General features: G+C 34.6%; 2 protein-coding genes across 2 annotated transcripts in view; both read right to left on the reverse strand.

The window, feature by feature from the left end:
• Positions 1-3,265: 3,265 nt before the first annotated feature.
• LOC117179725 (bile salt-activated lipase-like) lies at positions 3,266-8,562 on the reverse strand. The gene is made up of 3 exons (XM_033371769.1): positions 8,534-8,562; positions 5,176-5,456; positions 3,266-3,578 (listed from the first exon to the last, which is right to left on the reverse strand). The coding sequence occupies exons 2-3, from the start codon at positions 5,394-5,396 to the stop codon at positions 3,401-3,403; spliced, it is 399 nt and encodes a 132-aa protein (XP_033227660.1). The 5' UTR covers positions 5,397-5,456; positions 8,534-8,562; the 3' UTR covers positions 3,266-3,400.
• Positions 8,563-8,773: 211 nt separating this feature from the next.
• LOC117180506 overlaps positions 8,774-16,160 on the reverse strand; it is a 57,623-nt gene continuing 50,236 nt past the window's right edge. The window contains exons 7-9 of the mRNA XM_033373003.1: positions 9,499-9,661; positions 8,977-9,425; positions 8,774-8,896 (exon numbers count right to left, since the gene is read on the reverse strand). Coding sequence (XP_033228894.1) covers positions 9,066-9,425; positions 9,499-9,661 — 523 coding nt within the window. The 3' untranslated portion in view covers positions 8,774-8,896; positions 8,977-9,065. The remainder of the gene's footprint in view (positions 8,897-8,976; positions 9,426-9,498; positions 9,662-16,160) is intronic.

The following is a 16,160-nucleotide window of genomic DNA, read 5'->3' on the forward strand; positions in this document are numbered from 1 at the left end:
GGTGCAATGTATTACAAATATGAGATAAAAATAACACAACACACAATATTGTAACATATTACAGTCAAAACTGGATTACGTGATTGTGCATTTCATGTTTCCGAGAATTGACACCGCGTGGTGAGATAGGTGAGAGGCGCTGCGGAAGGATGTGTGGTGCTCACTCAAGCTTTACAAAACAGAGAGAGAAATAAGAAAGAGAAAAAACATGAGAGACGAAAAGGTTCCAAAACTCTCGATTTATTGTCACGCGCAGTCTCAAACTTGTCATTAAATCCAGGTTTGCCGTACTTGCGTTGTTCGCTCGATGATACAATTAATAAGAATTCACGATATTCAAGTAGTTATCATATAGGAGAAATTTTTCTCCAAAAATCCCTGCGATCCGTGCAGAATGTTTTATTCAGTGTCACAGTCGAATCTATATTATTGTTAATATCACCAATTTGAAGATGAACTGGGTTTTGTATAGTAAATGGCAACCAGATATTAGGATTACTTAATTAGCTTGATGTTGATTTTCTGAAATTTTACAAAATATTTCAAAGAATTTAATTATGAATGGAAATTAAGAATAACATCTATTTTAATAGATAAAGAATGAAATGAAAACGAAGTGTTTGCGCACACCAAATTTCGGTAACTCTAATTTGCCAAGCACTCACTCATTTATTGCAAACAATGTCTACATTTCCACCATTGTTTTACTAATTGATAAGTCTGCGGCCGTAAAATTCGAATCTGATACTTCAGTGGAACCAGATAATAAATCAAAAAGGTATATTAGTTCTTCACTGTGGGCAACACCAACCTCATTGTTTTGAGTTGCAGAACCTTTATATACGAATGTATAAAAGTAGTTAGGACTAATCATTCTTGGTGTTACTATTTCTAACATCTTTAGTCGTGGATAGACAAAAAAACCGTCACTAAAAAACCTTGTGAGACTTTCCAAAAACTAGAAAATAATGTTGTTTACAATTAGGTATCTTCTTTCAGAAAAATTTTCCGAATGTTGTACAGGCTTACACAGAAGGGGCGAAGCCTTTACTTTGTAGGGGAAGGGGCATAGACTTATTATTTTGAATGGTACAATTAGCACGTTGTATAACAATATTAAAGTATGTAAATATTGTACATAAATAAGAAATTATAAACAAACAATAAATGGTAAATATTGACAAAATAATGGTATAAAATTCATATTGCCAAAGATTTCACAAAGATGTCAATGATTGCACAAAGACTTCGGATATAATAAAAAGATTTCATGAAGAATTCAATGATTTTACAAAGATTTTGATAATTGCATGAATATCAACAAATGTTCAAAAAAATATTTCACAAAGATTTCAGAAAGATTTTACAAAGATTTCAGTTGTTACCCAAATATTTAAAAGATTTTACAAATATTTCGCAAAGATTTCAGATAGATTTTAAAGATTGCACAAAGATTTTCCAAAGATTTTAAAGATTCCACTAAGATTTTCAGCGACGAAGGCTGCTGAAAGACTCGGACTTAACATTAGTCTTAGGGGTAAGCAAAATGCATCAAATCTTATCTATCTCGAGTACTCACTCCTGAAAGCCCGGATTAAGAAAAAGCACAAGAGAAAAACGCTGCTACAGTGTTGCTATTGATTACAGGGTTGGTTAAAGGCAAGGTAGGGAAAGTTAGGATGGAAAGGAGAAAGGTCAATGAAGTGGCGGTGGTAGAATTGGAGAGGTGAGAAGAAAAATTTGGGATAATGCGTAACAAAAATAGGATGAAGGACAACAAAGTTTTATTCGATCAAGATTTGACGAGGAAGGAAAGGGATGTACAGAAAATGTTAAATGACTAGGCTAGGAAGGAGAGGAGTTAAGGGAGGGTGGCGAAGGTAGGGTATCGGAAAATAAAAATAGACAAGAAAATGTGGGTATGGGTCGAAGAGAAGGAGGAGGCGTTAAAGGAAGTGCAGGAGAACTTGTTTCGTAGGAATTTAACTGAATTTTAAAGTCGAGTATTTTGACCCTTCCATATCCTTCCGTTTGGTGACCATACATATATGTTTTACAGGTACATATAAATCATTTGAAATGAAACAAATTTGGAAAGTTAGAGTCCACCATTTTGGATTTCCCATTTTGAATTTGAATTTTTGAACATAATATCCTATAGATATTTTTTTATACAATTTCAACACAAATTTCAAGTTGTCATGCGCTATTTTGGATCCATTATTTTGAATTTTTCAAATACTATTTGAAATAAAGGATCGAAAAAACCCAAAACTTCACACATTTAACAATTTCATGAACTCTTCTATTTTTGGGCAGGTTTCCAATGCTTCTGGCCCACTGTGGGTTATTAGGTTCCGTTTAATATAATGGATATTAAGGGACACATAAGGTCACAAATAACAAAAGGTTGGCAAGATGCCACCCTATGCGCCGACACGCAATCCGATTGACAGAATCACTGTTCAAGCACATCTGCCGCTCATCAGTTCGGTAATTCCTAGGCACGTTTGTTATCTGGATTCATGATTAATAGGTACCGCCCCGAGGAATGAAAGGATTCTGAGGGCTGGGTGGAGGAGTCTGCTGAATATAATAGGCTTTTTAGGATGGGAAGGGAGGTCTTCGTGATATAGGTTAGATTCTGATCGAGAGGTGTGTTTCGAGCGAGGAACTGGTCACTAAGATTTCATGTAACTCCCAACCCACGGAACTCCCTGTGGCGGTCAGTGGGAATCTCTGTCGTGTACTGCGTAGTTGATTGGTTAGTCACATGCAGTCTTAATCACAAGGAGTCTTTCTCCAGCTGACCGAGCCACGCCAGTACCACTGACTTACCGTGCCATTAACTTTTCGAGAGAGTCTCATGGGAAGTATCGGAGCCTTCAAGAAAATTACACGAAATTTAGTTTGTCCGAATGCGACCTATATGAAGTCATCTCAATTCCGCTGACAATCATTGTTAATCTGACTTCCTGATTTCTGAGTGACCGCCCCTCGACCTCAAAAAATTGCTGGGGTCATGTGGAATAATAGAGTTCCAAGGAATAGATTGGTTATGCTCCTAAACGATAGAATTTTTCGTGAGAAAACGAGTGATTCTCGTGAAGTAGGTGGGGTCCCAAAGGATAGGTTTCTTCTTATAACCTTCCCTATTCGAATGACTTAATTGATATGAGAGTCAGAAATTTATTTAATAAGGATTTTGCGTCCTGTGAAGATTTTGCATTATTACATGCTTTACGTACTTTTTAATAACTAAATAATTCACTGATGTAAAAATTACAAATATTACATAAACAGAAGCATTCAATATATAATAAATTCCCTTCTTCGTTTTTTTCAAACAACACACATAATTTTTCGCTGCTAAATTCAATAAATCGCAATATTCAGGCAGCTATTGTATAGGAGCATTTTTTCTCCAAAAGTTCATGCGGTCCATGTAAAATGTATTATTCAGTGTCACAGTAGAATCTGTATTGTTGTTAATATCACCAATTTGAAGATGAACTGGGTTTCGTGTAGTGAATGGCAACCAGATATTAGGATTTCTTAATTCGCTTGATATTGGTTTTCTGAAATTTTATAAAGTATTTAATGGAATTTGATACTAAATAAAAATTATGAACAAAATCTATTTTAATAGATAAAGAATGTAACAAAAAACAAAGAATCTACGTACACACCCGTGTGGAAATAATTCATAGCGCTATACTGTTGTAGTCTAGACTGCCACGAGTCTATACTGGCACTATCTCGAAAAACTATGCTGGGGCAGTGCACAAATGTAATGTTCCAATCGACTAGGCGTTATCTACACCAGCGTTACTGGCGCGTTCTAGTGAATCTAGTAAAATCTAGTAGATCCAAATTCGAACTATGGTAGATTGCATATTTAACACTTATTTTTATAATTAAATCATTTCTGACGTAAAAGCACTATGAGCTACATTGAGAATATTAACAAATTCCAGATTTCCGTAAGAAAAGTGGAATATAGCTCGTATGTGCTTTTTTTTGGCAGAACGTTTCTAAATATTGTTCATAAAAAAATGTTAATTGTAAATGCTTTGGAACCAGCAGCCAACCTCAAAATTGAATTCTCATTTTACTCCATAAATACTAGAATTACATATTTCTTAAATCATTAGGGCCCATTCCTGCATTAATTTCAATTTTCATTCTCAGTGAAAAATTGTTTAATTTCAATAGCTTTTATGTAAGACGTTTTTTTTTCAAATGCTAGGGTTAGAATAAAAAAAAAACACTTTTTACAAAATCTATTGGAATTAGCCAATAGTCTACTCCGAATAAAGATATAATTGAAAAGAGGACTAAGCCCTGGTTATCTATAAAATATGTAATTCTAGTATTTATGGAGTAAAATGAGAAACTCCAGTTTTGAGGTTGGGTCTTGATTCCAACGCCCTTACGTCGAAATAGAAGCTGGAAAACTTCAAACCTCGTGGACACGAAACGAAACGTATCCACACTGAATAGCGGCATGGCGAACATCCGATTCTTGCAATCCGGTTCCGGTTATTGTTGCCAACTTTTTTGGTAGCAGCATTGAAATTGCATTGCATGATGAAAGTTGAATGTTGTTGGTAGCACTGCATAATTTTGGAGATCAGGAAATATGTCATTTTAATGTACATGAGTACTCGATACATGTCATACGAAAGGGAAAATTACTTTCCTAGAAAACCTAACGATAAACTGTCTTTATTCAGCAATAATTTTTTATATTAGCTTTGTATTTCGTTTAATAGTTTACCAATAAACAATGTAGAGTGCGTCAGATCAATTGATACTTAGTGGTGAATTAAATTAACAAATCTGCACTATGAGACAGCACTGACAACACAGGCAACTTTATTTCCCATATAATTCCTTTGATTTGAGCACTGCAATAAATGAAATTTGTTATCCTTTATTAATTAGTTTTTAAATGACACCTGCTTTTTCAAAGTTCAAATAGAAGTACTTTCTAGAGCCAAGCTAGATTTTAGACGGAATACTATCTAATCGGCGTAAACAGACAGCCACGAATAATCTAGTACTGGCGCTAGAATAATTCCAGTCTGCCAGGAATTATTTCCACACGGGCAGAAAAAAAAGTTCGGTCTACGCTTACGCATTTCCAGAGAATCTAATTTCCTATGGACTTACCCCTTTACTGCAAACGATGTCCACATTTCCACCATTGTTTTACTGATTGATAAGTCTGCCGCCGTAAAATTTAAATTGCAACCAGATGATAATTTAAAAAGGTACATGAGTTCTTCACCGTGAGCAATACCAAGACCATTGTTATTAGCTGTAGAACCTTTGTATCCGAAAGTATAGAAGTAATTAGGACTATTCATTTTTGGCGTTGCTATTTCTAACATCCTTACTTGTGGATGGAAGAAAAAACCATCACTGACTAACCTTGTGAGATTTTCTAGAAACTGGAAAATTAGAAATCTTCATTCATACAAATTTTATAAATTTCTAGTAGATTTCCAGATATTATCATAAATATATACGCACCATATTTTTACTAAGTAAAACTTGAGAATTCTTAAAATAGAATCTATTTACAGCAAGTGTGAATTTTATTACATTCGAAGATTTAAAATAGTATCTAGCGACATAAGCGATTATTGGATCTAGCAATACCCTTAGAAGACTGTAGATTACATAACTGGAATATGCAACTGAAATCAAGTAAATCGATTATTTATGAAATAATGTTGGAATTACAACTCTATTTGCGATACTACTGTATATTTACATATCTATATCCATCATTGTAACAATGTACCGTATCGTTGTAACGTCCCTTAAGCTAGTCTATGTTTGTCCGTCACTTAAAGCATTTAAGTCGATCTTTTAGGATAAAGTAAATTTTCCAAACGGATTGCATTCCTTTATATAAACTAAGCCTAGTCTGTTTCTGCGTATATTTCATTTCTGATCAAGTTTTATCTGACAGTGTATGGGCCTGGGCCGTATAAGGGTTCAATATAGTGTAAAAAAGGTAAAGTTAAGGAAATTCATGTGGAGAGTATGTGTTTTTGTACATCAGGCGTTCTTTTCAGCACACAATATACAGTTAAGAAAGTTCAAAACGACAGTGTGTGTGTAGGTACATTAGGCTGTAATTCACTATACACAAGATACAGTTAAATTGTGTATAAACCGATTTTTCTGCCTGCGCATAAAGTTTCTTTTTAAAATGTTTTCTTTTGTACACGATATACAACAATAAAGATGGCAGGCAGCACGCGATTCCGTTTTTCAATTTATAAGTTTAATAAATAAATGAAAATGATCAAAATGAAAATATATAATGAAACTGTTATTCATCCATGACAAATTAAGGGACGCAATTGTTAAAGACGCTTCAAATGGAGTTACTAAAACAAGAACTCAACGGGATGATCAACCTCGTGGGAAAATTGGGCTCCACTTAATCAAGTAGAGGACAATTCGCTGATTCATACTAGGAGTGTCAAAACTACGCCAGAGGTTTGACACTCACTGCAACGTTATTTCCAGAAGGTAACGCAATGAAGCAAGATATTTTTGTTCACATGGATATGCAGATTATTGTTGTCTCAAGCTAGAAACATGCAAGGTCACATTACGGATATGTTATTGGACCTTGTAAAAAAATAACCGGCTCACGGGGAGCAACTAAAGAACAATATAGTAGCTGCAATTATACTTAGAAGTTTTCACTTTGATGATCAGCTCGGAAAGTAGGCCCAAAAATGATATTACAATCAATTTTGTTACAGGGAATTTAATTGATCATTATAAAAGACCCAAAGAAGCTAAAGATTTTTGGCTTCGCAAATTTCAAGCATGGAAGGCAAATTAAAATAAGACCAATAAAGTCACGGAAGATCAAGATGATTTATCTTTTGTAACCAAAGCCAGTACATAATTCGACTGGTTACAAGAAATGTACGGAGTGAACACTACACAACGCAAGAAAAATACATGCATTGTACATTCGGGAGCAACCAGCAATATGACACACTCAAAGGATTTTTCCACCGACTTCCAACCGATAAAAAAAGGCTTTGTGCGTTTAGCAGATGACGGCGAACTTCCTGAAGTTCAAGAAATAGGATCAGGAATTATAAAGTGCATTATGAACAAGCATACAGTTAAAAATATACAAGTGACTGATGTCCTTTATTTACCTAGGTTTGTATCATATTTACTTTAAATACAAGATTTGGCTCAAAATGGTCATCTACTAATTTTCCAAGATGACGGTCACATTGTCATAAATATTGATAACAGTAAAGTGATGGCTACTGCACAGTTATCCCGAATGTATACGAATTGTGGATAGAAACAGCAGGGTCAATGATGGTTGAATGAGCCTGTGCAGAGGTGAGCGACTCGTTCGAATAGGGAAATTAAATTCGGCAGCGATTTTTCTACGTAAGGCCAGAGCACATCACAGAAAATACAGTTAAGGAATTATCGAAGGTTCATCTAAAGAATTCAGAGCCAGTGTAAGTGGTGTGTCAACAAACATAATATTTCTATGATAATGTAAACGAAATAAATTTGAAGAAAAATACAACGCAGCAGCACAATTATGAGGATGAGAATAAAACTTCGAATTTCAGCAGTGAAGATAAAATCGACATTGATTCTTCTAAGGATTTCAGAGCGAGAGAGGAGATTTCAGTTCATAAATAAAATATTTAATATGTGCAAAAGCGAAGTGAGTTTTTAAAGCTAGGACTTCAGAACGAAATAAAGAAGGTGTACCACACGGAAAGTACATGAGTTTTAAAAAGAAAAGTGTATAAAGTGAAAAAGAATACGTCTTTTTGTTGTATAATCATCAAATATGATAAATCTTATCAAAGAACTTTAGGGTCTCCATTGTATGTGAAGATGTTTAATCTTCTTGCTGAAACAACGTCTGTTTTTTAAAACATTTTTGTCATCAGCCCAATATGTGTTTATATATAGTTTTTAAGCATGTTTTATTTAGTTTTTGGTTAGATTCTTGAGAGAATTATTTAATTAAATATTAGTTTACGTGTATCATGAATTCAGCTAAAGATTTTATGTAACTAAAATTTGATTCTAAATTAATAGCATACATTTTGAATTAAAGATAAAGCATTGTCGCAAGTATATTGTTGAGGCAGGTTCCTGGAATTGCAACATAGGTCCTGGAACAAACATGCTGCAAGTTCTTCATTTCTGAAACAGACTTTTTGATATGTTTCCGCCAAAATTGTCTTCAATTATAATTTCTCTTCTAAAATGTATTTTAGAGCAGAAGTTGCATCACATCACTAGTTTTCCAGAGAAATGAAGCTATTTTATATGAAAAAATAATATAAATATCAAACAGCACGTGCATCATCTGTGATAGTCGCTGTTTCCCGCACCCGCACTACACCATTTGCTCCCCTACTAAAACGGTTAAAAACCTCTTTTTTCAATAAGGGCCGATATTTTCAAATTATATATGAATTGTATGTAAAAGTTTCGAATTACTTACCGCTAGTAGCTACAAGCCCTTCATCAGCTACGACGCCACTCATAAAAGGCAAATCCTTCATTTGATTATTTGCAACCAAATTTATTGGACTATCAGTTAAAAATGCATCCTCAGAGTCAGGCTCGTCCGTAGGAGTCCAAGTTAATTGTAGACGCGGTGCAACCTTACTGAATATAGAGCTTTTTTCTAATAAAATCTTTGGACTTCTTCGCCGCAAGCAATTTACAAGTCGTGCAGTAGTAATCGAGGGACAACGAACTATTGCAGATAGAGCTCTTATGTATTCAACCATGTTACTCCTTGGTTGATATGTCCAAGGGGATAAATTTGTACCACTTTGAATGATATATTTTTGGAATAAACCTGTGAATGCATTGTATAAACAATTATTATAGTATTTTTTAAAAACATTTGACAATTTATTAAATATTAAGATTGTTTACAATCAATTTAGCTCGTAGGCTTAGTCCAATGCTTTTAGTATCATTCATGTTAAGTTCTACTGATTCAAACTGCTGACTTGGAAAAAAAATTAAATGATAGCATCTTTATCATCAGTAATACCGTTGCTTGCTTTCGAAATGGCATGTAAAGAAACACTTGCCCCCCCGGCACTTTGCCCAAAAAGTGTCACTCGATTTTTATCTCCTCCAAATGCTTCGATATTTGTATGGACCCATTTCAACGCCAGAACCTGGTCCTTCATTCCAAAATTTCCTGGAGCGACAGAATCCCCTGAGCTCAAGAACCCAAAAATCCCGAGTCTATAGTTTATGGTGACTAAAATCACATCTTTGTCTAAAAGGTATTGAGCACCATACTTATTACTGCTACCACCAGTGAAGGAGCCTCCATGAATCCAGACCATAACAGACAGTAAAGTATTTTTCATCTGAAAAGTTTATGAGTTTAAAGAATTATAAGTCATGTAATAATAATGGTACATTGAACGTAAAATTTCTTACCGAGGATGAATATAATTTAATAAGTGGCGTGTAAACATTTAGGAACAGACAATCTTCAGCTCCTCTAATCTTATTATTAACATCGAGTTGAATGCATTTTCTTCCAAAAGTATTCGCTGCTCGAATTCCTTCCCATCTATCTGCTGCTACAGGATTTGCGAATCTATATTTAATTACATTTTTGGTATGAGAATACACATGGTTGTATTTTTTTTATATAGTCATTTTTTTAAGTTGTTCTGATATGAGACAGGATAATCTGTTTTTAAAACAGCCGTTGAGCACCAACAGATTTTTCCCCTATCATTTTTTTTTATTTATTAGCAGCTAATTAATTTTTTTATATGTTTTAACATATTTTTTGCTTTTTTCTTCTTTGTGCTTCTTCTCTTGTTTTTTGCGCATTTATTACAAATTTGTTACAGAGCCTAAACATATTTTCCTGCCCAGCAGCAAGAAGTAGTTTTAGCAAAGTGCCTATCACCAAGATGAAACACGAAGACATCGAAAGCAACCACTCCATTGCTCCCTCAAGAAATAAAAAACGTAAGCTCGCCAAGCTATCAGATGACACTTTGGTCATCACCAGGAGTGCCAGGAAAGCCTTAACAATGCTTCTGGTAACGTTGCCACGCCACTACACGCTGCGTGAAGTGCGGTGGCGCGCATCAGAGTTTCACATGCAAAAAGGAAAACGGTTTTCACAAGATGTTTCTGCACCATCTGTAGATTCAACATCCACCTAGCACAAAATTCTAGCTGCTCCTTTTTTCGAGATATTCACAATTCTATATTTTGGTTTTTATAGTTAAAAAATATCATGAATAATGAATAAAAGAAAGTTTAAATTTGTTTCAGTTGATTACTTATAACTTTTTATTTATTATAAAATGTAATTAGAATATCTATGAAGCAAATAGTATACATAAACCACATTGAGAGTGCCCCAGGACCAACGACAAGGACGTAGTCGTTATATCATCTTCTCATACCCACAACTTCCAATTAAGTCAAAGCCTTTGAAATAAAAACAGTTCGGTTATGTCAAATTCCCATTTATCCCAGCAATGTCTATTGGGAAAGAGAAGATAAGGGATTGTGCTTTATAAGTATGCCGTTTGTATCTGTGTGTGTGCGCATCAAAAAACAAACAGCAACTTTAGAGTAATAACAAATGTTTTTTCGTTCTTCTGTAGGGTTATAGCATAATTGCAGTGTCGAAGTTTTGTACGGATTCTTTGCAGGCGGTAAACAATCAAACCTATTGTGAAACTAAACTTTGGAAAGAAGAGTAAACCTAATGTGAGAAATTCTTAGTTCTATTTTCTTAAGAAGCAACATAAAGCCGGCCCATTTGAATGAACATAGTTCAAAATAGATTTCAGAAAGATATTCAGTTGAGGTGTTTAAAAGATTTTACGGCAGCCTCTTAAAGCCCACCAAAATGTGGTGATCGTGTGGGGATGAAGTGCCAAGTAATTTTTTCTTCTGATAAGAATTTCTGAAACGAGGGATTATGTTCTGCCGATTGAACAAAGTCATATAGTGCTCTAAACTCATTGCCTGCTCCAAGAAAATTAGTAGCATTATGCGAATAAATGTATTTAGATTTTTCTCGACGAGCAAAGAATCTTTTTAAACAAGCAATAAATACTCTAGTCGTCAGATAGCTAACCAGCTCGAGATAAATTGCTTTGGTCGCGAAACAAACAAAAATTTATGCATAGACTTTACCTTATTTCGGTTTCTGCAACGCTTTTCTTTGTCATAATAGGGTCCACAATAATCAATTCCGACATTTAAAAGTGGTCGAGCTGGAACTAAGCGATTTTCTGGCAGATTCCTCATAATTTCATTGATACCACGTGGATTTGCTTTGAAACAGGTGATGCATTGACGAATAATATATCATGTGACATTTTTACCATCGATTGGCCAATAGACTTCGCGAACGCCATACAGAGTAGCTTGAGTACCTGAATACAATTTTCTGACATGTTCTTCGCGAATAATAAGTTTCGTTGTGTGATAGTTTTGCAGTAAGACTATAGGATGTTTTTGATTTTCTGGAATTTTTGAATTTGTAAGTCGAGCGCCGACTTTAATAATACCCTTATTAAGAAATGGATTAAGCGAAAGTAAACTTCTTTTTCGGTGAACGTTTTCATCATTTCTAGGAGAATCTATCTTCTTTGAAAATGCAAACATTAGAGTGAGTTTAAGAATTGCATTATGTAAGGAAAGAAGTTCAGTTTCCTAGAATGGACCAATGAGCATTTCCTTGTTCCGTGTGTTGTGAATGAAACGTAAACAGTAACTAAGTACGTTATGTAGGGTTCGCAGTGAAGAATATTTCTCTAATATATTCCACTTCTTTGAAATCCTGAGGCTAAAAGATAGTATGCCAATATTTTTACGTTTTCCTGTGAAATTCTAATTCAGACCAACTGACTTCTTTTTGACAGAGCTATTCCAGCCCATGTTGCCGAAACGTATTGTCACGAAATTCCTGTGGGGTTCGACCTCGATAAATAATATCAGCAGGGTTGCGCGCGTAGGAACGTTTCTACAGTCTTGTGGGTTTGTTAATGATTGCATTTCTGCAGAGAGATTAGCTTCAAATGTCATTAATGTGTAAGATGGGCTGTTTATTCATTGAATTATAAGTGTAGAATCTGGCCAAAACTGAAATTTATCTAATATGATCTTAAGAGATTAAATAGTGCTCGTGTATTATTTCGCTTACAAATGTGCCGCAGATAATTCTAGCTTTGGAAACATAATGTGTTTTAATCGTGCAATTCGCGATTTAAAACAAACAAGCGATGTGTCATGTTTTCCCTGATTATCAGTGTAGCTAAATTATATGCATGCTCTTTATGCCTTTTCACTGGTATCGCAAAAGCCGTGTAATTGGATTTACATTTGATTTGAAACGGCAATACACCTTTTAAATTTCAAGTGATTCAAAAGAGGTAATTGATTGCGATAATTGACCGAATTTTTTCTAAATTCGGAGGGACTGAGTCAGCCCATGAGATTTGAGCTTTCTAAAGGCCTTGAATTATTATTTTCGCCCACACAATTACTGGTCCTTATAAACCTAGTGGATCGAAAAGCTTCGCGATTTGTGACAAAAGGGTTCTTTTTGTTGGCTGATTATTGGAATTTCTTCATTGGATTAATTGGAATTTCGCGTCACAGAATGTTGTGAAATAATCTGTGCTCGTTGGTTAATTGAATCTGTCGATACATTTGCTCTATATCGGCTGTGAGAGCGAAAAGAAATGTGGAGAACATTGGGAAAGTCAAAAATAAATCATCTTAGATTGTAGGTCTTACAGTCAGAGCATCGTTTAAAGAAATGCCTGAAGAAGACTTTGCAAGATTCGTCAAACACGACTCGGGTTTTTAATATGAGACTGCTAGTTTTAATTACTGTATGATGTGGAAGAAAAAATTCGCGATTTAACGATTGTATGTTTTTTAAACGTGTCATGTGATTATCGTTAAGATAACTTTTAATGCATTAAAAATACTGATGTCTAAGAATTGGATCTTTTTCCAATTTGCTCTCAAGAGAATGAAACCGATTAAAAACTGTTTGACGTGATTCACCGATTTTAGTTTCGTTCTCATTGCAAGGCAAATGAACCTTGTAACGACCTAAATCATCCCGTTTAGTGTTTTCGACGTAATTCGACTCACAAGTCTCTTCTTCCACCTTAGCGCATGAACCTGCTGGACTTGAATCTAATTCCGATCCTGCAACTACCCAGCCGAGTTCTGTTTCTTGAAAAACTGTAGGGTAATTTGCGATTGGAATTTTACCCTGACGTAAAAAGTGATAAGAATATTGTGCGCCTAAAATTATATCAACTTCGGTTGGAATATGAAATCCCGGGTCTGCTAGAAAGAGATCTTGTGGTATTTTAAACGAACTTTTATGTTTTTTAATTAATTCTTGTTCCTTTACATCAAAATTTTTTTGGGAAAAAATAAAAATGAAATGATTTTTAATGTAATATTCTTCTAAAAAATCACTTTCTGTTATGTGAGATCATAAATTTCCCCAAAAAAACCTGAAAATTAAATAAATTCAATGTAATTTTTGTCTAAATCATTTTTAAACTTTTTAGAAATCAGTATTTGTTATTTTAAATAGAAAATTCTCGAAAAAATATAAAAAACAAATGATTTTTTAAGGCATTTTTAGTATGAAATCGGGTTTTGTTATTTCAGATTAAAACTAATATAAACTGAAAATTTAATGATTTTTAATGTATTCCTCTTTTACAAAAGTAGGTTTTGTTACTTTTCTTTTCAAACCCTTGAAACATCTACATCTTCCTTCGTTTATAGTACAATTGGAGTTCTGCGTGATTTTTAAACCTTTTTTTATTTGTTAGTAGTCAAAATTTTCCTTGATTGGTTCACAAATATTTTAATTCTATCGGTCAAAGAGAGAAGAGAATGAGAAGATGAAAACATTTTGTTGATTCACAATCACGCTCCTTGCTATCCACCAATTGATCAGTTGAATTCAATAGATCCATAATTCAGAGCGATGTACCTTCCTCCTAATGTAACTTCACTTATCCAACCCATGGACCAGAGAGTTATTCCATTGTTCAGCACGTGGTCATTGTATGAAGCAGTATGTGCAATGGCATCTGCGTGGGAAAATGTTACGCAAAAAACGTTATCCAATGCGTAGAAAAATTTGCTCAGAAAACAATTCGTACCCTGCACAGCAGATAAGGTAGTGATTAAAAAATGCATGCAAAAATGCAATGTATTTCAGTGTCCCCAATGTGGAAGAGCAAAAGGAAATTGAAGAAACTCCGGAAACTCAAGAATCGACATTAGAATTCGAAACCGAAACTTGGTACCGAATGGTACCCAACGAATCTTTAGTACTCTGTATCGATTTATTGTAGTATGTATGATATTTTTCACTGATAAAAGAGATTACTAGTCAAATTGATTACATTTCTTATCAGATACCTTTTCGTAATACATAAAACTAAAAAAATTGAAAAATTTGATCTAAAATTATTTTTTTGCCCCCGGCATTTTGTTCTTGTTGAGTTAATATTGCAAACAGAAGTTTGTTATAATATTAAACTGTAATTACACAGCCACACAAAAAAAGTGTGCGGATCTGGTAACAAGACACACGTATTCCTATGGATTTTGGGGCGCTGAATTCAAATTCGGTATAAAAAATCACCCATCACGTCATTGTTGAGCGATAACCACAAAAAATGACGAAAATTCATGCACTCAGGCAAATAAATTTCAAAATAATGCCAGTGATGCAAATTTTCACTTCAAAAACATGTCGACAACTGTGAAGGATCAACCCTTGCCTGATATCAACTTATTTAACATAACTTTAAGCAACAGAACCTGACCTCAGCTAACCTGAATTAACAGAAATTTATTGAACTACACGTAAAGCTCTGGAAGCATATTTTCCCAGTAGCTCGAGAACTCGAGCCTAACCTGGAAATAAATCTAACCTAGCCTAACCTAACCTCACGAAACACAATTAAACTGATTGTGTTGTCCCGTTGTGCTTGCGGTACCGTTTGAATCAGCTTGGGCTTAACCTGCAAAGAGGTCAAACCTATCCTAACCTAAAAAACCTGACCTAACCTAACCTAACTTCACGTAACCCAATTAAACTCATTGTGTTGTCCCGTTCTGTTTGCGGTACCGTTTCATTCAGCTTCGGCTTAACCTACATAGAGGTTAAACCTATCCTAACCTAACAAAACCTCACCTAACCTAACCTAGCCGAATGAAATTCAACCACACGTGTAGCTATATAAGCGTACGGTTCTCAGTCTTAAATGTGTGCTATATTTAATAGGTTAACTCGATCTTAACCTACAAATGAATCTAACTTAACAGAACCTAACGAAATTTTGCTTAACGCAACACAACTTAACTTAATTGTTCCCGTTGTAACACAATAAAATTGATTTCATTGTACTACAGTTGGTTAAAAATTTAGACGCACATTACTCATTTGAAGAAACTTAGAACTGCAAGTAGAATTGACCCCATTTCAATTAACCTGACAATGTTTGTATCAATTAAAATGTAGAACTGTAACTTAATCATGCAAATGAATAAGAGTTTTATTCAAAATTTGTTTCTCTCTGCTTTTCTTAAACTTAAGGGATATCTTTATACTATCTTTCGTGTTTACATTTTATCTTGCGTTAAGCAAAATTTCGTTAGGTTCTGTTAAGTTAGATTCATTTGCAGGTTAAGATCGAGTTAACCTATTAAATATAGCACACATTTAAGACTGAGAACCGTACGCTGACATAGCTACACGTGTGGTAGAATTTCATTCGGCTAGGTTAGGTTAGGTCAGGCTTTATTAGTTTAGGATAGGTTAAACCTCTATGTAGGTTAAGCCGAAGCTGAATGAAACGGTATCATAAACACAACGGGACAACACAATGAGTTTAATTGTGTTACGTGAAGTTAAGTTAGGTTAGGTTAGGTCAGGTTTTTTAGGTTAGGATAGGTTTGACCTCTTCGCAGGTTAAGCCCAAGCTGATTCGAACGGTACCGCAAACACAACGGGACAACACAATCAGTTTAATTGTGTTTCGTGAGGTTAGGTTAGGTTAGGCTAGGTT

This window comes from Belonocnema kinseyi, chromosome 9 (assembly GCF_010883055.1).
Source record: "Belonocnema kinseyi isolate 2016_QV_RU_SX_M_011 chromosome 9, B_treatae_v1, whole genome shotgun sequence".
NCBI classification, from domain to species: domain Eukaryota; kingdom Metazoa; phylum Arthropoda; class Insecta; order Hymenoptera; family Cynipidae; genus Belonocnema; species Belonocnema kinseyi.

What these genes read in the sequence shown, in the direction of transcription:
- LOC117179725 (XM_033371769.1), bottom strand. Translation starts at nt 5,396, where the DNA reads ATGTTAGAAATAGCAACGCCAAAAATGAATAGTCCTAATTACTTCTAT. An exon ending in ACATCGTTTGCAGTAAAGGG is followed by an intron (nt 3,579 to 5,175) that starts GTAAGTCCATAG and finishes ATAAAATTTCAG; the next exon opens with AAAACCAATATCAAGCGAAT.